Genomic DNA, 22,207 nt, shown 5'->3' on the forward strand with positions numbered 1-22,207 from the left:
CAACTGGGATAAATGTGTAGAAATGGTCGCCTTTTATTGTTAAAAAAACAACTAAATTATTCACACAGTCAGTTGCTGGAGCCTTTAAAAAAAATCACAGCAAATACATTTTTTTTTACAAATAATAAAAAGCATTTTAGTCTGACAGTGAAAGTAACACAGAGAAAAACACTGGATATAGACAAATACATTTTTCATTATTCCGACACTATAATTTAATATAATTAAATTAGCTTTTTATATATATTTATGATTTGTCACGTTCACATTTTGTAAAAGAAATAGAGCGTAAACAAGAGTCAACAGACTTTTGTGAGGCAACAAAAAGAAATGAAGATGTAAACTCCATCCGTGAAATGGCTTGCTATACGGCATTACAACAACAATATATTAATTTATTCTTTTAAATCTCGTCCTCGGAATCATCCAGACCCAGGTGCTGGTGTGAAGTCTTCAGGGGAACTGAATCGAATCCATCGGAAGTTCTCTGCAAAACACACGAAAGATGGCGTTTATGTGACGTTCCGGGAAAGAAATGAGGAATAAGAGCTTTACCTCTCGAGAGTAGGATCTAATTTTGGTGAAAAAGGACCTCTTGGTGAGGTCAACAAGGTCATCTTCTGCATCTTCTCCCTCCATGATGGCACAGCTATCTGCAGCGGCAAGCTCGCACTCTTTACCTCCTGCGTCAATCATCAGTTTGGAGTATTTGTACTGCAACCTGGATGGAAATAAGACGATTTAATTTCAATGTTAAAGGGTCTTTAACTGGGGAAGAAGATGTTTCTTACTTGCGCGTCTTCTTCCAGAAGTAGCAGATGACTGTGATCAGCAGCAAGGCGGCAATGGTTCCCGTGACGACGCCAAACTTCAGCCAGAAATCCAGCGTCACACACGTGGCGATGGTCTGGGCTGGAAGAGACACGCCGCCGTGACACTGCTGGGGCTGCAGCCAAACGTAGGTGGTTTTCTAAAAAAACACACAATCAGTCAGAAGAAGTGCAACACATGTTTTCACCACATTCGAGCGCGCACACGTACTTGTATCCCCTGCACACACGCGCTGACGATCTCCCTGAAGTGCTCTTTGGTGCAGAGCGGACAAGCGTGCTGACTCAGCCACAGGAAGTGGAAGGTGCAGCCGTCGCACGTGCCCTCGGAGCAGTTGCTGGAGACGAGAAAATGTCACCGCGAGAATATAGATTTAAAAACACCGTCAAGAGCTCGACGTAAGTGACGTACTGCGGGAGCTTCAGGTGATCCGTGGGTGCCATCGCGGGGTCACATCTCAACCTGATGGTGGTGGTTCGTCCTTGTTTGCAAGCCAGGGTTGCCTCGCTAGATCTGGTGGTCACAGAATAATAAGAACAGAGTCCATTAGTTTATTTGAGTCAAAAATACGACGTGTGATCAGGACTAAAAATTGTAGCCGACCTGTAGTAGAAAATCACATCCGAAAGGCCTGACGAAGAAGGAAACATCCAGTCGGGAGCGGAGATTCCATCCAGGCTGGTGTCAGTAGTCGCGCCTTTTAAGACAGAAGGAAATCAAGAGTAGGAAACTCTTCACATAGTAAGTAAGTAATATTTATTTATATAGCGCTTTTCGAGACCAGGGTCACAAAGCGCTTAAACAATCAAAACAATACTCAAAAAAGTACATACTTTAAGAACAAGATAAAACTGAGAACAACACAGGAGTTCCAGAAAATCAAGGAAAAGCCTGAACAAATAGAAACGTCTTAAGATGTTTCTTAAAGGAGTCAGTAGATCCATCAAGCGCAAAGAGAGAGGAAGATCGTTCCAATGCTTAGGAGCAACAGCCTGAAAAGATTTCTCTCCTCTGGTCCTGAACCGTGTTCAGGAACCATCAGTAGATTCTGATCCACAGACCTCAGAGCCCGAGCTGGGGTGTAAGGCTGGATCAGATCACTGATGTAAGGAGGAGCCTGACCATGAATAGATCTGAAAGTAAGAACCAGAATTTTAAAGTTGATCCTGAAAGAAACTGGAAGCCAGTGAAGAGTTTTAAGGATCGGAGAAATGTGAGTTCTTCTACTAGAGCGGGTTAGAATTCTCGTTGCAGAGTTCTGAATCAACTGCAGACGAGACAGATCCTTCTTGTTAAGACATGAAAACAAACTGTTACAATAGTCCATATATGAGAGCGGGTCGTACCGAGGAGGGAGTCTCCGATAACGACCGGTTGTGACGACACCATGCTCTGACTCCTGATGTCGGACGGCACCACCGTAGCCTGGCACACGTAGCCTCGGACTTCGCTTTTGCTTTCAGTGACGTTGTTCACACAGGTGGCCATCGCTCGATCCTGCCTCACAGAGAGGATGTTTAGGAAGAAGACCAGAGGAACAGCAACACTGTTCCTCAGGGAGGCTGCTCACCTTGTTTCCACACAGTCCCACGTTGAAGTGGTGGAAGTACCGCAGGCCTTTGCTGGTGAAACGAGGGCTGCTCTGGAAACTGGTCTCTTTGGCCAGAGGAGAGAAATCGTACTGTAGAGACATTCCGTGATCTCCTCGGACGCCGAGGATACAGTCGCTCAGACACGCCGTGTGGTCCTGGAGGGAGAGATCAGACGGAGAGAGTGACGTCATCTTCTCTAATCCACAGTAAAGTATGACACTTATGAGTGTCATACTTCCCATTTATTTTGGTCTCCTTGGAATTTGTATTTCTACCTTCTGACTTGAGTGTTTTAGGTGTTGTTGGTTCTTTTTAGGGAGTGTTTTGACATCAACGTTTTCTTTTCTGTTTCTTTTTGGAGCCCTGGTTCTATCATTTGTTTCTTGTTTTATACCCCGGTGCATTGAGCGCTTTGGTTTCGTTGTTATTTTTTTGAGATATTGGACTCTTTATAGTTTATGTGAGTGTGGACTCTCATGTAGATTGTTTTTTACTTGTATATTAAATTGAATTAATATATTGCACTGCTCTCGTGTCTGCCTGAGACTTTACACTCGCACTTAAGATCATAAATGTGTACAAATGGTCGCCTTTTATTGTTAAAAAAAACAACTAAATTATTCACACAGTCAGTTGCTGGAGCCTTTAAAAAAAAAAATCACAGCAAATACATTTTTTTTTTACAAATAATAAAAAGCATTTTAGTCTGACAGTGAAAGTAACACAGAGAAAAACACTGGATATAGACAAATACATTTTTCATTATTCCGACACTATAATTTAATATAATTAAATTAGCTTTTTATATATATTTATGATTTGTCACGTTCACATTTTGTAAAATTTCTTTGAGATATTGGACTCTTTATAGTTTATGTGAGTGTGGACTCTCATGTAGATTGTTTTTTACTTGTATATTAAATTGAATTAATATATTGCACTGCTCTCGTGTCTGCCTGAGACTTTACACTCGCACTTAAGATCGTTCATTGAGAAGGAGTGAGACGAAGAAGAGTTTTAGAGTGATGGAGTGACTGATGAAGTTATTTTATTTCATTTAGAATACATTATATTAAAACAGAATATGGTTTCTGTTAAGAAGTTGTTCCAAGTTCAACCGAAGCGGCTTAAACAACTGGGCTTGTCAAGTGAAAGGAAATCTGAGTAATGAAAGTAGAGAAGTGACTGTTAATATGTTTTTTTCATTATTATTTATGTAATTTCAACCTTATTTTGAATAACTGAAGATATGGAAAAGGGGGCTAAAAACACCCGCATTTTTTAACATTTCTACAGCCAGAAAATCCATTCAAATCTTGGTTAATTAAAACAAATCCTATTGTTTGTTTTATTGTCTATTGTATGCATGTTTTTTATTGATGAAAATGGCTCTCATAAGCAAGAACTGAAGATTCTTGAATTAATCATACCTGGTTATTGTATGTGTTTGGTCCACACCGGATACAAGATCCCTTTCCGACTTGTTTTTCAGCTTTGATGATGGAGTTTGGGGGACATCTCCGGCAAAATCCCGAGTCGCCGACCATGTACTGACCGTGTGGGCAGGGAACACAGTCGGAGCCGGAGCCGATGGCACAGCGGCGACACCCTGTGGTCACGCCTCCGATCACATTAGAGATACTGATGGAGAAGATCTTTGCCGAGTCGGCGCTGTACTTTCTCACCTGGGGAGACGAGGAGTATAATTATCTACTATTCGGTGTTGAGTCTCAATACTGCCCTCTGGCGATGACTTACGGTGCTGTATTCTTCAGTTCTTTGAAACGTCCACATGAAGGTGACGGTGTTGTTGTTTGGAATCACGTAAGAGTACGACTGTTTACTGACGCTGCCCTTCCACTGCTCCACCACCACGTTGCTCCACCGACTGAAACCCTATCAGAACACAGAAGTGTAACAGGAAACTTAAAATAACCATTCAAACAAGTGTTTTATTTCTGTTTGCTTCGATTCTCACCGCCAAGAAACGAAAAGAGCAATCCGCCGAGCATGTGGTCTTGAAGACGAAACTGATCTGAGAATATTCCGCCTGATTTCTGTGGAGTGATAAAATATAATTTAAGGATGAAAATAGTAGGAAGTAGTGGATGATTTGAAGAGACAAGCACCTGTATCCAGGGATGGAGAGCTTCAGCAGGAACTTGTCTGTGTCTCTGTCCCCTGACGTGGTGTAGATATATTCTCCAGCAACCTCCCATGCTGTCAGATAGAATTAAATAGTAAGAAACTATAACTTAATGATAAAGACTGTATTTACATGTATTGTGTCATTTAAAGGTGATTTAAACAAGAAACAAATTCCTCATATCTTGCTTCAAAGCAACACATTTAATCCCCAAAAATTCAAAACAAACCACAGGATTAGGGTTCAAACATGTGTCACAGACCTGTTCCGTGGTCAAACTCGCTGAACTCATATCGAATGATGGAACTCTTCATGTTGCTGGGCATCGTGTTCCACCATTTGTATTCAAACCCCTCCACGGGCTCAGTGCCCACGGGACACTTTTCACACACTGAAAGTAAAAAAACAAACATTTATCGTGACTTTTTCTTCTTCTGTTATTTGAATCATATACTGAAAGCAGCAAAACAAGTTCATCTTCACCTGTGCCGTTAGAGAAGAAGCTGTCACTGCAGGCCTCGCAGGCGGAAGAGTTGGTGAAGAAGAATCCAAGGTTACAGGGCGGACATGTTTGTTTCTCTCCAGACGCAGGAAGCTTCACAGCGCTTTTCACCGTCTCGCTGCAGATCTTCGGCTCCTTCCACTTGAACATGAGTTGAGTCTACAACAACAAAAGAAACATTTAGTTTTACACGAGAACATTCCATGAAATCCACTCACCTGTCCCCGGGAGTCACATGGTGTGTGTGTGTAGAAGTAGTCGCTGGTCGTGCATGGTGGTCTCGGTTTGCAGCTTCCGGAGCCGGGCTCTGGAAGATCACGGATCAAATGAAAACTGTAAGAAAAATCAACACTATCAAACTTATTAGTATTGGAACGCACCTGCATATTTCTCCAGGTCGCACTGGTGGCACACAGTGGCCCCTCTGGTGGAGAAGGTGTCCACAGGACAGGGTGCACAGTGGGACGACCCTTCGTTGGCGCTGTGTGTTCCAGGTTTGCAGTGAAAGCACTCCGATGTGTAAGCCACGCCTGCAGGGAACATTCAGCGGGATGAAAAAAAAGATCTTAAAATCTGATTTACTGAACTTAACTTACCTGAAATGACGATGTTTTTCAAGAGCACCGGCTTGACTCTGGTGCGCAGCACGGAATAGGACGTCGTTCTCCAGTACAGGACGTTGTTGCCGGAGTTCAACTGAACCTGGAGCGACAAAGGTTAAAGTGAGTGACTTAGAAAAAAATAAAATAAAATACGGTATAAATTTCGAGTGTAAAACCTTGTAACTGTTCCAGTTTCCATCCGTGGTGCTCATCCATCGACTGTCAGAGTCTGTGGACTGACACTGGTCGTTCTGGATCTAAGGGAAGAAGACAAACAGGATTCAGAGAATTTCTAAACTACAAAAAGATGTCATTTAAAAAAAGCAGAGTTTCTCATAAGGGAAACCAGTTTTAGAAAATATTTGTAATACTTTTACCTCTGAAATCGAACAGAGGAAAAAACGAAAACTACAAAGCTTAATGATTAAGGTGTTTTTCTTCTTTTCTTTTGTCCAAACTGTATAATTGTTAGAGTTGAAATTGAAATCTTTAAAGTTGAAATTGAAATCTTGTGTTAGGTGGTCTAAAGAACTAATAACATATAATCAGTAATAAGTACGTAAGTAAGTAAGTAATTTGTATTTATATAGCGCTTTTCCAGACCAGGGTCACAAAGCGCTTAAACAAATATAATTAATTCAAGTATATACTTTAAAGGTCAAGATAGTACAGAGAACAACACAGGAGTTCCAGAAAACCATAGTCCTCCATATATTTAGTGAGCACAACCTTCATGTACTCAGCGAGAATGGGAATGATGACATTTTTCGAAGAGCCGTCACTCTACGTGGTGCAGAAGGCAGCTGACAGCTCAAGTGTTGGTGTCTTGCTCATGGGTTTTGTGTTTGTCATGTGAGGGAGTTCTTGAGCACTACTGCCACCTGTTGTCTCATTAAGCCCATTGCTATCAATATTAAAATGCAGAATTATATAGACATAAAAAGTATAAAATAATATTGGCTAATATAATATAATTATGTTCTACTTCTTGTTCATTTCATTCTATCAAATCCCCACTTGCTCAGGTGGGATGATGTACTTCCTCAACATGTTTTTCTACTTCTGCTCATGCACATAGTTTGTTTGCATTTTAACACAAAGATGTTTGACCTTCCGAATGTTTCTGGTCTGGATGCATATAAAACTCGTTACTCACGAAGAACTCAAAGTAGATGCTGCTGTCAGGGTAAAAGTATTCAAACGAGATGGTTCCCGGTGTCTTCAGGCTCACGGCGTACGAGAGCGTGGCCGTGCACTCGTCCGTGTTGGACGCGATGAACTCCCCCTTCGGAGTCCATGTAGAACTGGAAGAGATCAGTAAATGTTTGATTAGGGATGTCAATACATCCCTAATCAAACAACCAACAACAGGCCAGATCCTATTAAATTAATCCTTGTCTGTGTGTGTTAAGGTCCTCATGAGTCATTGGGTTTAAAGGAGAACAATAGATTCACTCAGTCACCCACGGAAGCTTCGATTCAAGTCTACTCACTTGGAACAGTCCGTGTTGCCGTCGCCGCCGTCTGTGTTCATTCCGTGTGTCACGAAACCTGCCGGGAGCGTCTCCCATTCGTCGAAGGCCACGCCGGTGCCCAGAGAGAAGGTTCCCGCCGAACATTTCTGGCACTGCTGCGTCTGCATGTTGAGGAACTCGCCTTCATGGCAGGAAAACGCTGGAACAACGGAGAAGATAAATTCAAGTTGACATGCCGACACATTTTAATTTGAAGGGCAGAGTTAAAAAGGATGTGAAATAATAAAATAATTGAATGATTCTTTTTTCTACCGAGGAGCAAGAGTAGGAGAATCTGTCACTAATAACTCCTCAGTGATGTGAAAGTGGTATGAAAGAGTTATTTTTTATTATTTTTCAATTAATGCTTTTTTTCTCAACATAATCAAACAATAATAGATTTTGTTCATTCAACAACTAAATTGTATTTATTACGACGGAAGTAAGATAATACATATGCCACATCTAGGTGAGTTTTTAACCCTTGTGCTATCTCTGGATCAAGGTGGCCTGAAAACCAATGTGTTCGTGGTATCCCTTTTGTTGCCTCACCTTGACCCAGATCAACCCAAGGGTTACCACAAACACATTTGTTTTCGGGCCACTGGGTCACCTTGACCCAGAGATAACAAAAGGGTTAAGAACAGTACCCATTAATTAAAAAAAGGATTTATTGTATTTTATTTGTACATGAAAATGTGAAAAAAGACATACATTCTGATAGATCTACTAAATAAATAATTGATAATCTTTTTTTTTTTTTAAATGATGAATTCATTATTTATTTATTTAACAATAAAGTTTTTCTTTAATCTACTGCCAAAATGTTTGGGTTATCCAAACCAGGCGTGTCCAAACCTTTTTAGAGGAGGGGCCACATTTGATGACGTGAATATGATTGAAGACTCTCTCGACTTGAGAATTGTTTTAAGATTTAGCATCAACAGTTAGCATGGACAGTTAGCATCTTAACTTTGTGTTAAACATTCTTCGGTTTAATAATATATTTCATAAGGGTACAGAGGGCCGCATTTAATCTGCATCTGCAAATAGTCATTTTGTTCAACTTACTGCACTGAGTGCCCCTGACTGGATCAGGAAGTCCTGTGCATGTCTTCTCCTTGTTGGGGACGGCGACCCTCCATCGGGACCCCAGCACGTCACAGGCGGTGTACTCGAAGTGATAGTCGGACTGCAGGAGGAGAGAAGACGTTAATGTCACTGTGTCAACTGTCCCACGAGTTGTTTCCTTTTGACGATGCAAGAAAAATGTGGGGGCCACAAGTACAGTTGGCTTTAATTTCCCGATCATTTCTCCCCGAACCGGACGAGCCTCTTTTTCCCAAACAACTAGCTGGGGTCAATATTGACCCAGGAGGTTGTTTCACACTGCGTCTTAATCTCGCTCTTTAAGGATGTGCTGCCACTCTGAGCCCGGAGGGTTTGTTGACTCAGCCCAGGGGAGAAGAAATGCTGATGAGACCAAACCTTCAGTTAACAGCTCCTTCTGCTGTTGTTGCAGCACTTATCACCCTCGACATGCCTCCACTGTCCAGCCTTTAATGAGTTAGCTTTGAGACGTGGGTCCAACCCAAACAGTTGTTCCATGCTGAGCCATGTTATCAGAGGGTTTAGTGTCGTTGGGAGGGGGGGGTCTGCGGCCCACTCAGGATTAATAGTTAACAGAGGCGGCAGCTGATTTCTCCTCCTGTTTTCCATTAGCGCCGCTACATTAGCCGCAGTTTGGGATATCGGGTGACCGATCGGCCTTGGTGGGGGATTCTGATGTTTAAAAAACATCAAGGCATGAGATGTGCCGGGGACTAATCATGTTTTTTTTAACCAACATGGAGTAACCATGGCAGCTGGAGCAGGATCACCAGTGTGGCCAAAACAACAAAAGATTTGGCTAAATTTGAGAAGCACCCGTTGAAAGAGATAACCTAACCATGGCTGGACTGAGGTGTATCTTAGCTCAGTCTCGCTGTTGAGGCTTTAACTTTAACAAGTCCATTGACAGGCAGACAGAAGTCAAATTCATGCCTGCAAGGAGTTCATTTGTTTTAAGATAGTGGGAGGAAACCAAACCAAAGCCATTGCTGCTCAAGATGGGCTCTATAGGTTCTACCTTATAGTGGAGTTTTTTTAACCTTAAATGCATTAGTTTTTTTATCATGTACATTCTTAAATTAAAGCACAAAACATCACAAAGAAAACCTGGATTGAAGCTGGAATATGAGAATTTTTCATCTTAACCAATTTCTCTAATTATCTAATGAAAACATTGTTTTATGTTATAAGTATTTCTCCCTTTGGCCTTTTTGTGGAGCAACATGTTGACAATCTTAATAATCTGAAACTGACATATACATTTGTTTGTCATTAATCCATTCATTTAATTATTTACAGTTTTCAAAAACAATGTTAAGATACATTTAGCTCCCAAGCTTTGGGACGATCTTCCTCTCCCTTTGATGGATCTACTGACTCCTTCAAGAAACATCTTAAAGACATTCTTATTTGTTCTCTTTTTTAATTTTCTGGGACTCCTGTGTTTGTCTTATGTTGTCTTGGCCTTTTAGAGTTTTTTTTAATTTGTATGTATTTTTAACAGAGTGTTGTTTTGATTGTTTAAGCGCTTTGTGACCCTGGTCTAGAAAGACACTTCACAAATAACTATTACTTAAATTATCAATACTTTGCAATTAGTCATTTTAAGACCAACTAAAGCTTTTGTGGACTGCGTGAACTTAAGCCTTAAGTTTGACAAAAGCGAGGGGTTAGAAATGGGAAATGCGTTAAGTAAACAATACTTACTATGTATTTGAGAATGGTGTCAACGAGGTCATTATGTGTCGCCTTTTTCTTGTGCATGATATCATCATTTGGTAATCGAGATTAAAACTGTGTTTATGGGATTAATATCCAACATTTATTTGAATTAAAAAAACCTCTATAGTGACAGGTTTTAGGAGGTTTGTTGCTGGTTTCAATAGAGTTTTTAATCTCCCTCTTTAAAAAATAAAAATCATCAATGTATTCTACCAGGAGGAATTATTTTAAAGTATAATTTATGTGAATTTTGTCTTCAGAAGTATGTGAAACCAGAACGTTCACCAGATTCTCCTTGACATTTTTAATCGACTCTCACTCTTCTGATCGTGTGTGAAATAGAAAATATGATAAATGTCACATTTCATGAACTACATAGAGACGTTTATAGACAAGAAGGCACATAAAACTTTAAGCAAATATTAGGTGATAAGAATGACGCGGATGAGCTAACTTCGGTGCCGGCTTCAGTAACATATGTTGGTTTCTCAACGGCGACGGTGAAAAACGTACAATGTTACTCAAACAGATTTGGTTGGAGCTTGTTACACATCCACAAATAAAGTGGAGAGTAACATTTGATGGAGTTTAAACGTGTCGCTTTGTGGTTTTAAATTTTTTTTTTTATAACTAACCACAAAACCCATCAGGGCAGAAGTTATATTATTCTGTTTGGATAGAAAATAGAAGCCTCACCTCTTTGCACATGGGCAGCTCACCCAACGCAGGCCCAAAAAAGAGCCATAAAACGGGAATTATCAGGTCCATCCTGTCCTTCTGTCAGAGCCCAAGTGTTTGCAGGTGAAGGAGGGTGAAGTAACCTCCTGCTCAGGTGCTGGAGGCGTAACCTGTGAGCAAATACTGGCACGTGATAGGCTGCTTTGCCGGTTTCTACTAAGTCATCATCTTCGATAACTTACTGTTGGAACCACAACATTACATTAAGAGATGACATGGAGAGACAAGAAGCAGTTGTTTGGACAATGAAAGAATAAAGTGGCTGTTCAGAGTTTGGTAAACGCGCTAATCGTGTGTAATTAGCTTTGTTTGCTTTTTAACTGTTGCTGTGCTCGCAGTACTATTCTATATCCAATGTATCTCCGAGCTGTCGGTGATATAAAAGTTATGTGTTGCCACTACTTTTCAAATTTCAGTTGGCAAAAGATGTTGGTTAAAATGTGAGTTTGATGACGGGTTCTTCATGGTGGAACCAGAGACATAGAAGTATTGTACGTGAAGAACGATGCTGGTGTGTGATTCATCTTAAGGACTTAATGAACAAGAACTCAATCTACTTCAAAGTAGTTTAGAATAAGTTTAGTCCACATATGATTATAGTTACTTAAAGTTATTAAGGTAGTAAAAAATACACCTTCATTGTGTCCGGATCAGATCCAACAACAGCGACCTGTAGGAGAAGATAACATTGTTAACATGTCAATTTCAGATTTATAAACTTGTCATATTAGACTAGATAGAAATACTAAAGAGTAAATTCAACATGCATATATTTAAAAGGCGTAACTAGCTAATGTTATTGGATGATGAAGTTAAACATTTGTCTCAATAATCACATATGTACAAATTATTTAAAAAAGACAAACGTGCTTTAAAATAAATACATTTTTTAAGTTTAGTAAAACTAACTGTGTAGGTCAAACCTGTGGTAGCACAAAAGTACACAGAAAATGAACCCAATTTTTCAATTTAAAAAACTTTTGTGGACATAATAACTTTACACATATTGTTATACAAGTTATTAAATAACAAATTAACTTATTTTGTCAGTCAGATATCTATAACTTTGGGATGTTACGCCAACTTTATAATAGCTAACAAGCTAACAGCTAAGCTAAGTTTAGCTTTTAAAGAAGGATGCTAATACAGTATAAATAGATAAATTAAACGCCAAACTACGACAGTAAAGTACTTTCTTAACTATCTTGTTCGGATTAAAATGATCGATATCACCTTTTGTAGTTTAGTAAAAATAATTCAGATTCCGTAGTGACCAAAATAACTTTATTTAAATGACTTGACCGGAAGTGTTATGTTGCTAGGAAACCAAAACGTCAACTGCGTAGCTGGCTGTCATTCCGAGAGAAAAAAAGCTTATTTTAAACCTTATTATCTTCTAAAATCAGGATTAAAATTGAAAATGTCAAAGCGTGACCCGTTCTGTTCTCCGAAGAATGAAAACGATTTTACTCTGAGTGGCTTCAAACAGCAGCAGGTGAGTTCATCCATTTAGCTACAAACTTTAGCTTGCTATATGTTTTTATTATTGTTAGAATAATAATGAAATAACTTTTTATTAATATATAAATAAGTATTTGTATTAGATATATATTGCATTATTATTTTTTAAATCCTACTTTTTTCTAACCTGCAGAAGGATCCGTACGATAAACCAACTCACCTGGCTCAGAATGAGGAGCCCTGGAGTCGACTTCACCGTGAAGCGACTTTTTCCAGTAACCAGAGAAGTGTATGGCGCGATGAATGCCAGGTAATCTACAAATAATCATTGTTTCTCCCAAAATGAAAACCTGTGTCTTCGCCTCAGCCTCCTCTAGACAGCCTCGACTTCCACCTGAAGTCTGTCTACGATCATCATGAGAGTTTTCTCTGGAGGAAGAATCAGGTTCTATATCAAAATGAGACCATGACACAAGGAAAGAGGTACGCACGAATACAAAAAATGATTGAAGCCGACCGCTGGTTCAATTCTGTCGACTCCACAGGGGGTCACGGCAGAATGAGAAAAGCTCAGAAATGAACAGAGGTGAAGATGGAATTAAAGTTTGGGTCGACCCGCAGAGGAGCTACAGCATCAAGTGAAGGTCGCTCAAAAGATCTGTGTCAAGTTTTTTAATAGCAAACTGTTTCAAAACTTCAGCATTACTAAATAACAAGGATGGATTAATTATTTTCTTGAAGTCATAACTCAAAATAAAGTACTGTGGCACAAAATAATTTTCTCCATATATCACTGCACTGAAAACACCTCAAAATCCTTCATTATTCTGTCGTTAAACATGCCAGTTGTTGTGCCGACAGATCCGTCATATTATACTTTTATGCTACACAGGATAAAACAAGTTAATATAAAGCTGTATGCAGCATATATTAGCGAAATAAAGATCAAACTTAAATATATGTATAATGAAATCAACCCTTCAAAAAAGACTTTCATACAAACAGCCTGAAATAAAACTACGATCGTGCACATTCGCAAAATAATAAAAGTAATACAAATATTAGTTTCCTTTGGAAGACTTAATATGTATGATCCACGAGAGAAACATTTTCCCCTGGAATATTAATAATTTAGTTGAACACTGGAAGCTGGTGATAAGCGGATCCACCCGAGGTACAGTTTCTTCAGCTCCATGGTGGAATTTCCTCTCCAAACTTGCCTCGGTGGGCTGAGTTTTTCACCTCAAATAGAGCCTAAAAGCAAAAAAAAGTTTGTTTATTTTGGTGTTGACAAGGAAAATATATGACTCACTATGACAATACAGCTATACCCCTGGATGACCACTAGGGGTCAGCAACCGTTATAAGACACATTTTTATTCAAATGTTCCCAGTAATAGTGGAGCAGGTAGCCAGTACCTGGTTGTGGACGTAGGCCTCGCACTGGTAGCACCACACCGAGAGGTCGCAGAAGCTCAGGACGAGCGGGTGTTCGGATGTGACTCCGTGTACGACCATGTGCTCGTTGACGTAGCGACCGCAGAAGACCTGACGGGCGAGGAAGCGACGACTCACTCGAGGTTCAAACGTTGAGAGAGAGAGAGTTTAAGAGATAACAAAACTGACCTGGTAGCAGGTGAGGCAGATCCAGTTTTCTGCCCCGGAGCCACACTCTTGACACGACTGGAAGACGTCTACGCCCGACGAGGGGAGGGGCTTCACTGCCTCCAGGTGAGGACACCAGGATAAGGGGTCCACCACAAACATGGTGGCCTTTGGAAACGCAACAGTCAAAGCAATTCTTTAGGGAATGAAAACTTTTCTTTTCCAACTCACCCCGTCCATCTCAGCCGCACACGTCAGCTCCATCGTCCCTTTCGACCAACCGCAGGCTCCCTCCGGCTCTGCCTCCGCACCTGTGGCAGCTTCAGTCTCAGGTGGTGTTGCCATGGCGACAGTCTGGAATAGACACACAGAAATCACCTTGAATACCATGTGACTTTTGTTTCCTAACGCTGAATAAAATGATCATGAATGTACAGTATGTACCTGAGTGCTCGTTGGTGATTGGCTAACGTCAGCGGACTCTTCCTTTTGTTGAGTTTCACTTTTGATCTTGTCTGGACTTTTACTGTCTCCGATATTGTCCGGAGGAGGTGCAGTTAAACTTTTATCCAGGTCCAGAGTAGCCAGTCCTTGTGTAAGCTGCTCCAAACTCTAAAAGGATATTTTTAAAAGTAAAAGAACATCACATCTAGTCAGAAACAAATGTTTTAAAAAAAAGTGGTGAACTAGATAATAAAATGGTACATCTATCTATCTAAAATTGAATCAATCAATTAAAAAATAGAATCTTAATTAATAATACAAAATAAATAAAAGTGGTTCAATAAAGCATATATCTATCAGTCTATCTAGAGTGTTGATCCAGAAAAATGCTTCTGGTGAATAATATATTCAAATAAAGGAAGTTAAATCTCAGAACTTTTGACTTGGTCCAGACTTTGTTCATCTCACCGTGTCTTCCTGAGATGGTTTGTGCGAGCTCACCCGTCCGGACCTCCTGCCTTTTCCCAGGGACTCTCGTTTCCCACGATGCATCGGGGAGCTCACAGACTCTATGACTGCCTCTGGAACTGAACGTTGAAAGGAGATCTCAGAATAAGACATTTCTGAAGTTTATTTATTTATATTCTTGCATATTTTTGTATATAATTAAAAATAAAAACATTTTTGCAAATCCCTATTGAGTCTCTAACAGCCCAAGAGACTTTCTGTGTTTATTTACAATTTAATTTGGAAAATAAAGCTAATTCTGATTTGTGAAAAGTACTGACTTTGTATCCGCAGGGACTTCCAGTAGGGGGCGTGGTGCTGGATGACCTGGTTGATCGTCGCCACAGCGCAGTGATGAGGAGGGGGGAGAGGCGTCACTAGCCCAGGAGGGGGGTCACCGAGCAGCACGCTCGTGCACATGGCCATAGAGTCGGAGATGGACGTCAGATTGTAGCCTCCCTGAAACAGGAAGTGACATCATCAATCTGCCTTTCCGTGACAGAGACATGACGTGTGAATTACCTCCAGCACGATTAACATGCGGCCCCCGGCTAAAGACATCAGCATGTGGGTGAGGTGGGCGTAGCCTTCTGGGGTCACGTTGTAGCCTCCGAGCGGGTCACCGCGGGCAGCGTCGAACCCAGCAGAGACCAGAACCAGATCTGGGTTGAACTGTGGAGGAGATACATGACAAACTAATAATTAGAGAGTACTGAATTTTTAAAATCCATCTTTGACCATCATGGAAGTATATCAAGGCCAGTTTTCCTAAGCATAGAATTATTGTTTTTGAAAAATTGAATTGAATTCATTCTTTGGTTCTATTTATTTATGTATTTTTCATTTTCAGTTATTTATTATTCATAAATTAATAATTCCAATAATAAAAATAATAAAAAATGTTTTCTAATTCGTAGTAGTTTATTTTTTCATATACTTTATATTTGATTCAAAAGGCTACAATTTAAAAACTATTGAATTTAGGAAAAAGTATTTTTTTATAAAAGTGATTGACCTTGAAATAAATGTCAAGGGGTAGAGCTGGACTTTGTTTACCTCAGTTGCGATGGGCATAACGACATGAAGGAAAGCGGTGATGTAGTCAGAGTCTCCCATCCTCCCGCCAGACCAGGCCACGTTCACGTTGTACCCCGCTCCCTTGCCCACGCCGACCCTGTCGGCCGCCGCATCTTCCGACGAGGGAAAGAAGCTCCCGTTGTCATAGCGATGAAGGGAAATATAAAGGATGCTGCAGATAAAAAATGCACACATGAAGCCACCTCTTGATTTTCGACCATCAAACCCTCCGCACCGACCTGTCGTCATCCTCGAACATGTGCTGCGTCCCGTTGCCGTGGTGAACATCCCAGTCTAGGATGAGGACTCGGGTGTGCTGGGAGGTTTTCTGGGCGTGTCTGGCGGCGAGGGCGACGGTGTTGAAGAGACAGAATCCACACGCAGATTTTTTCTCCGCGTGATGACCCGGAGGGCGGACGATAGCCACGCCGTTGTTGACCTGGTTAAAAAAACAAGACTCAGTGTGAGAAGGTTTGTGAGTCTGTGTGTGTGTGAGTGTGTGTTTGTTTACTTCTCCTCTGAGGATCTTCTCCACAGCAGTAAAACAGCTTCCAGCAGCCAGACAGGCTGAGTTATAGCTCTGGTTGCTAAGGAAGATGGAGTTAAACGTCTCTCCGAGTTTGTAAAGGTCCCTGGGCTTCATCGTCGACGTCTCCTTCATCTGCTGGACGTGCTTGACGCTGCGGGCAGATCCGGGGGTCAGGGGTCGCTCACTATAACAGCCTCACATGAAACTCACGTGTGACACATGGCGAGCTCTTCTTCTGTGGCGAGGCGAGCTGGTATACGGAGGCAGCGGCCGACCAATCCCAGCTTTTCGTGTTTGGAGAATATTTTGGAGATTCTTTGAGGCTGCTCGGGGTGATGCCTTATGGAAGTATATGAGTGCTGTTAGAATATTGGATCCTTGAATTTAAACATAGAAATGTTGTTGTTATTTGATGATGACATGGATGGTTGTGAAGATGAAGATGATGACGGTAGTAAAGTTGATGATGATGATGATTATAAGGATGATGAAGAGGACGTTAGTAAAGATGATGATGATAATGACCATGATGATGATGATGACATGGATGGTTGTGAAGATGAAGACGATGACGGTAGTAAAGTTGATGATGATGATGATTGTAAGGATGATGAAGAGGACGTTAATAAAGATGATGACGATAATGATGATGCTGATGATGATGACATGGACGGTTGTGGAGATGAAGACGATGACGGTAGTAAATATGATGATGATGATGATTATGATGAAGATGATGGTAGTAAAGATGATGCTTATGATGAGGACATGGATGGTTGTGAAGTTAAAGATGATAGTGGTGAAGATGATAATGATGACATGGATGGTTGTGAAGTTAAAGATGATAGTGGTGAAGATGACGATGATGACATGGATGGTTGTGAAGATGATGAAGTCAAAGACGATAGTGTAAGGAAGTAAGTAAGTAAAGGTTACGAGTGGTGAAGATGATGATGATGAAGATGATGCAAGTAAAGATGATGATGGTGACATAGATGGTTTTGAAAGAAAATGATCATTCAATTGAATAGTTTCTATATTGAAAGGTTAAACTTTTATTTTTTAAACATTTAATTAAATAATTTGTACTTTGATATTTTATTTTAATAAATAAATATGAATAATAATCATTATTATTATTGTTTAAAAAAGACGAATTGGAGCCTTCAATATGCAAATTGTTAAATAAATTCATGGAAAAAAAAAGTGCCGCTTAAACGTAAAAGTATCCTTGGCTCACCTGTCCCACATGTTCTCGTGCTCCATCATCCTCTCATCGTACACCAGACCGGTCGTCGTGAACACCGACGGGCTGAGGTTTGAATCGACCACCGATGTCTCGGTACTTGTCGCTCTGGCTGCACCACACTTCTGCACCCCGCCTGTTCAGACACATGCTCAACTTAATACACCAAATATTGAAGAATTTTAGCTCAATAATGGTACAAGTTAAGAGTTAATATTGAATTTCCTGTTGAATAAATAATAGATTGTTTTAAAGTCACTCACCCTGCAGCACCTGCAGCCAGGCCCAGTGAGCAAACTGAGCTGAGATGGTCTCGGAGATCGACCGAAGTGCACTGAAGAACAAGGATTTACCACGATTAATAATACTTTACAGCTTAACATGGTCCCCAACCCCTGGTCCAGAGACCAATACCGGACAAAATGAATGTAAATAACTTCTGTTCTATTGATTATAACTGTCTCAGAAGGTGTCTTATTAAAAAAAAAGATTGTACATTCTCTACAGCTACATTAGCCTGTAACTCTTGACGGCATTTTCATTCAAAATTTACAAAAAAATGAAACCTGTAAACTAGAGAAAATGAGAGAAACAAACTCAATATGATTTATTTTTTACATTTATTTTATCTGAAGTTTGGTCCTTGAATGTAATGCGGACATTAAACTGGCAAAAAAAGGTGGGTACCCCTGCACTTGTGGACCGTCCTTGTGTCAATCACTCACCTGTCACAGGGTGCGCTGGGCGTCGACAGTGGCGGACACACTCCCCCCAAAAGAGCTCGGACGCAAGCGGAGGCTCCTTGTGCCGTCGCTGACAGGTTGTAACCTCCCTGCGATCGCATACAAAAACACTGAGCATCCCAGGAGTTCCAATCAGAAGACATTCTCACCTCCAGAGCCAGGATGAGACGACCTTCAGCCATGCCCATCAGCATGTGCGTGAGGATGTGGTAACACTGAGGAAGAACTGACATTTCCCCCTGAAGAGAAAAGTCAAATCAGCAACAACGTTTTCCAAAAGTTCTTCTTTTTTTTTTCAATTTCCAGGTTGCCATGGTGACGCAGACCAGACAGACGACACCTCACCTTCTCATCTCCAAGAGCAGCGTCGAAGCCAGCAGAGACCAGAACCAGCTGAGGTTGAAACTACACACAAAGAAACACCAGTTTTTTAACTGCTCTGACATTATTACAATCTATAAATCGAGAGGATTTTCTACCTCATAGGCGACAGGGAGTAGCAGCTGCTGAAAGGCTGCGATGTAATCAGCGTCGCCCATGGATTTCTGCAAACAAACAGCAGGTTAGCACTCAAAGGAAGTGACGTCACACGTCTGGTCTGGTAAATGAATTTCACACGTTAAAATGTAGCCGAAAATAACAAGATGGATTGAATAAGTTCTGTACAATTATTTTAAAAAGGATCAAATATTTAACAAATTAGAGAATTGGTGTTCATTAAATAGGAGGACATATTATTGAACACTAGAAATGTATTTAAAGGTTGTTAAAAAATGATTTGATTCCACAGAAAAACCTGGTTACAAGAGGGTTGTATTTGATTAACAAGAACAAGAAGATGATGCACCTGGTCCCACGGCAGGTTGATGTTCTTGCCTTCCGCTCGTCCGGACCCGACAAACTTGCAACCCGACTCCGGCAGGTGAGGCCAGAAGCCCCCGTCCTCGAATCTGTGGACGCTGAAATACAAAACACTGGAGAACACAGAAACACAGGTGGAGAAAGTTAGTAGAGGTGATGAAAGAAATATCATGTTACATGTTTTAAAGGAAAGATATATAACAAATACATTTATTAAACTAAAACTTTATATATTTCACAAAGGTTTTTTTCAATGCTAATATCTGATGTTAGTTAGTTACTGTTGAACTTGATATTATTTTGAACATTTGAACGAGATAGCTTTTAGGTACATGTGCCACATCAACACACATTTATTACATGGCTGATTTAACAGTTCAGTGGTGCAAAAATCACACATATGTATCCACAAGAGACGAGCCATCAGGAGAACTAGCATCATTCCCATCAGAGTTAATCAAATTAATAGGTTGGAACATACCTGGGATCCTCTTGGAACACGTACTGGATTCCTTGACCATGATGAACATCCCAGTCCACGATCAACACCCTGAAAACCAACATCTTTGCTGATCACCTCAAAAACACAAAATATACATCCGTGAACACAAACCTTTTAACATCGTGTCTGGTTTGAGCGTATCGTGCTGCGATGGCTACGTTGTTGAAAAGACAGTATCCATTTGCTGTACCGGGCTGAGCATGATGTCCTGGCGGTCTGAGAGAGACACCAACAAGAAATCATAAAGTAAAACACAAAGGCGTGAGGAGCTTCGAATTTAAGTTGGTGATGGATAAAAACTACAAAAGCAAAGATAGCTCTGATGTTACCTGACAAGAGCGAATCCGTTTCTTAGCTGGGAAGACATGACCTGGTCCACCAACTGAAGCACTGAACCTACGGCTAATGACGCCACTTTGAAGGACTCCTGCAACAAAGACATTTATTAAGATCACATTAAGACGGATGGAGACAGTTCACAAGTCTGGTTTGTATCTCAAAAGAAGGACTTACGGGGTGGATGTAGACAGAGTCGTACTGATCCGACAGCTGTTTCAATTCATCCTCTTTCATCGATTGTGTTGATTTAATAAGGTTAATATATTGTTTTCTGAAAAAAAAACATCATCAGCCTTGATTAAACAAAAACAGAGTTCAGAAGATGATCAAGACTCACGAGTGCACAAGCAGCAGTTCCTCTTCTGTCGCTTCTCTGGGCTGAAATACAAACAATTTCAGGTTGAATTTTTAAGACACTTCTTCGAATCTATCCGTAAAGAAAACTGGACAAATATATGGAACAGATTATGAATGATACCTGAACTCTGACACAGGGAGACAGCAGGTTCTGGCTCTCCAGCTCCCCCATGATGGTTGACACTCTGTCAGGACACTCAGGGTGACTGAAACAACAATGAGTAACGTTTTGTCAATCGGTGACTCGTTAAAAAGGTTCCTGGTAATTGACAGTGTTTGTGGCACCTTGTGTCCCAGAGGTTCTTGTGCTGAGTGAAGGCCTCTGTGTAAACTAGACCTGTTCCTGTGGCTGCAGCGCGATTAGAAAGATCCTACACACAAACACATAAACAGATGCGAGTCTTCATCAGTGGGTGCACGATTGTCTTGGTTCAGATCGGACTCACCAGCTGGTGGAGTTTAAGGTTCAGCTCATCCTCCGGTTTCCCTTTGTTTTTCTCCATCTTTCCTTTCCTCTTCGCCTCCTGAATACTTCCTTTTTTACCACCGCTCTTGTTGACCTGCACGACAAACACGATCAGATGCCTTCGAGACACCGGCAGCACTGCTTCACCCGAGTGAAGTTACAGTTGTGCTGAAGTCTTGTTTATTTCCTTCACACCATCATCTATTAACTGGAAGGTGAACAAAGTTCAACTCCTCTGTGCTGTGTTCGTACTGACCCCAGGAGACAGGCGGGGGGATCTTCTGACAGACTTCGGCTGAGCGCCAGGAGGATCTGATCCCTCAGACATCTTTAAAGATAAAAAGGAAAAGTACATCTCAGACAACCATTTGTCATCTCTTATTTCCACATTTTACTTTTACAATTGCTATGTTAGTAAGTTTGTTATGGCATCCTTGTGATTTCTCTGCAGAATATTGCATTTAGGGGTCAAGATAACAACGTTATTATATATTTATATATAAATAAACCAAACCCAAATGTACCAATAATGTTGGTCAGTTCAGCATATGTATTGTTGCTTCTTTAAATTGTTGTAAAGGAATAGCCTTATTGTTTTTTCATATATTTGCTCTAATATACAGTATACATTGCTGCAGGAAACACTGAATTATGTAGATTGAAATATATTTGTCATTTAACATTTCATCAACAATAAAGAAAATCAAACTTGTTGGTAACAGTGTGAACTAAAAGTGAAGCAGTTTATTCATAAAAAATACACTTATATGTCTATTTGGCGCAGTATATAAGAGAATAACAAACATATTATTACCATGATCTGCTCGCGTAATAACAAGAGACCATCTGTTAGCACTGACGCTAGCACAGTGGCTAACGTCCTAGCATTGAGTCTCATTTTTTAGCGCGTTTGTTGGACCTTCGGCTCTGTGTTTGTTTATAGTCCGATACACTGGTCAAAAACAAGTTATCGCTTTACTCACCTTGTATTCTGTTACTGCTTTTGTTGTTGTTTTCTGTTCAGTTTCAATTTGGAATCAAACCACTCTCTAGTATGGCACGTAAAAGCGCCGTCACGTTCGAGGCGTGTCTCGATGACGTCACGATTCAGATTGTTTGCAAACAAAGAAAAATAAAATAAAATAAAAATAAAAAATGCTTAGAAAAACTTAGATTTTAGAAAAAATATAACGTCTCAATACTTCTGGAATACAATAATAAAATATATAAAATTGGTTACATGGTTACTAACAATGAAATTTCGAATAAAACTAAGAAAATTACCCATAACATGTATCCAACTAATATTAACA

General features: G+C 40.4%; 3 protein-coding genes across 4 annotated transcripts; 1 reads left to right on the plus strand and 2 right to left on the minus strand.

Moving 5' to 3' along the window:
- Positions 1–36: 36 nt before the first annotated feature.
- Positions 37–10,837, minus strand: elapor1 (endosome-lysosome associated apoptosis and autophagy regulator 1). Of its 2 annotated transcripts, XM_087781634.1 has the most exons (22): positions 10,716–10,836; positions 8,259–8,379; positions 7,167–7,347; positions 6,830–6,977; positions 5,850–5,930; positions 5,668–5,773; positions 5,452–5,601; positions 5,290–5,378; positions 5,053–5,230; positions 4,832–4,960; positions 4,553–4,643; positions 4,402–4,480; positions 4,182–4,319; positions 3,854–4,108; positions 2,402–2,578; positions 2,178–2,328; positions 1,435–1,528; positions 1,243–1,344; positions 1,042–1,168; positions 792–970; positions 556–721; positions 37–487 (listed from the first exon to the last, which is right to left on the minus strand). In XM_087781634.1, the coding sequence occupies exons 1-22, from the start codon at positions 10,785–10,787 to the stop codon at positions 404–406; spliced, it is 2,898 nt and encodes a 965-aa protein (XP_087637760.1). In that variant the 5' UTR covers positions 10,788–10,836; the 3' UTR covers positions 37–403. The 2 variants fall into 2 exon arrangements, with proteins under 2 accessions (XP_087637760.1, XP_087637759.1); XM_087781633.1 differs by having other exon boundaries at positions 4,402–4,643; positions 10,716–10,837.
- A 1,275-nt stretch (positions 10,838–12,112) lies between these two features.
- Positions 12,113–12,976, plus strand: cfap276 (cilia and flagella associated protein 276). The gene is made up of 4 exons (XM_087781651.1): positions 12,113–12,252; positions 12,412–12,528; positions 12,586–12,701; positions 12,764–12,976. Exons 1-4 carry the CDS (start codon positions 12,178–12,180, stop codon positions 12,858–12,860), a joined length of 405 nt encoding a protein of 134 aa, XP_087637777.1. The 5' UTR covers positions 12,113–12,177; the 3' UTR covers positions 12,861–12,976.
- On the minus strand, positions 12,876–21,985 carry hdac6 (histone deacetylase 6). Its single transcript, XM_087781632.1, has 29 exons — positions 21,878–21,985; positions 21,151–21,222; positions 20,875–20,988; positions 20,714–20,799; positions 20,550–20,634; positions 20,409–20,449; positions 20,246–20,342; positions 20,062–20,159; positions 19,844–19,948; positions 19,712–19,780; positions 19,217–19,343; positions 18,849–18,914; positions 18,715–18,774; positions 18,519–18,608; positions 18,352–18,458; positions 17,890–17,960; positions 17,621–17,762; positions 16,591–16,719; positions 16,363–16,531; positions 16,091–16,290; positions 15,831–16,023; positions 15,297–15,446; positions 15,056–15,233; positions 14,736–14,854; positions 14,268–14,435; positions 14,055–14,177; positions 13,845–13,991; positions 13,638–13,766; positions 12,876–13,472 (listed from the first exon to the last, which is right to left on the minus strand). The coding sequence occupies exons 2-29, from the start codon at positions 21,220–21,222 to the stop codon at positions 13,404–13,406; spliced, it is 3,204 nt and encodes a 1,067-aa protein (XP_087637758.1). The 5' UTR covers positions 21,878–21,985; the 3' UTR covers positions 12,876–13,403.
- Between the last annotated feature and the right edge of the window lie 222 nt (positions 21,986–22,207).

The sequence above is a fragment of the Callionymus lyra genome, chromosome 19 (genome assembly GCF_982586985.1).
Source record: "Callionymus lyra chromosome 19, fCalLyr1.hap1.1, whole genome shotgun sequence".
NCBI classification, from domain to species: domain Eukaryota; kingdom Metazoa; phylum Chordata; class Actinopteri; order Syngnathiformes; family Callionymidae; genus Callionymus; species Callionymus lyra.

Coding starts and splice junctions, on each gene's coding strand:
- elapor1 (XM_087781633.1), bottom strand. CDS start 10,787: ATGGACCTGATAATTCCCGTTTTATGGCTCTTTTTTGGGCCTGCGTTG. Junction 6,978..7,166: donor GGCAACACGGACTGTTCCAA/GTGAGTAGACTT, acceptor GATCTCTTCCAG/TTCTACATGGACTCCGAAGG. Junction 488..555: donor TTAGATCCTACTCTCGAGAG/GTAAAGCTCTTA, acceptor TGTGTTTTGCAG/AGAACTTCCGATGGATTCGA.
- cfap276 (XM_087781651.1), top strand. CDS start 12,178: ATGTCAAAGCGTGACCCGTTCTGTTCTCCGAAGAATGAAAACGATTTT. Junction 12,529..12,585: donor TATGGCGCGATGAATGCCAG/GTAATCTACAAA, acceptor TCTTCGCCTCAG/CCTCCTCTAGACAGCCTCGA. Junction 12,702..12,763: donor ACCATGACACAAGGAAAGAG/GTACGCACGAAT, acceptor TCGACTCCACAG/GGGGTCACGGCAGAATGAGA.
- hdac6 (XM_087781632.1), bottom strand. CDS start 21,222: ATGTCTGAGGGATCAGATCCTCCTGGCGCTCAGCCGAAGTCTGTCAGA. Junction 16,291..16,362: donor AGAAGATCCTCAGAGGAGAA/GTAAACAAACAC, acceptor TTTTTTAACCAG/GTCAACAACGGCGTGGCTAT. Junction 14,436..14,735: donor AACCATCTCAGGAAGACACG/GTGAGATGAACA, acceptor ATATCCTTTTAG/AGTTTGGAGCAGCTTACACA.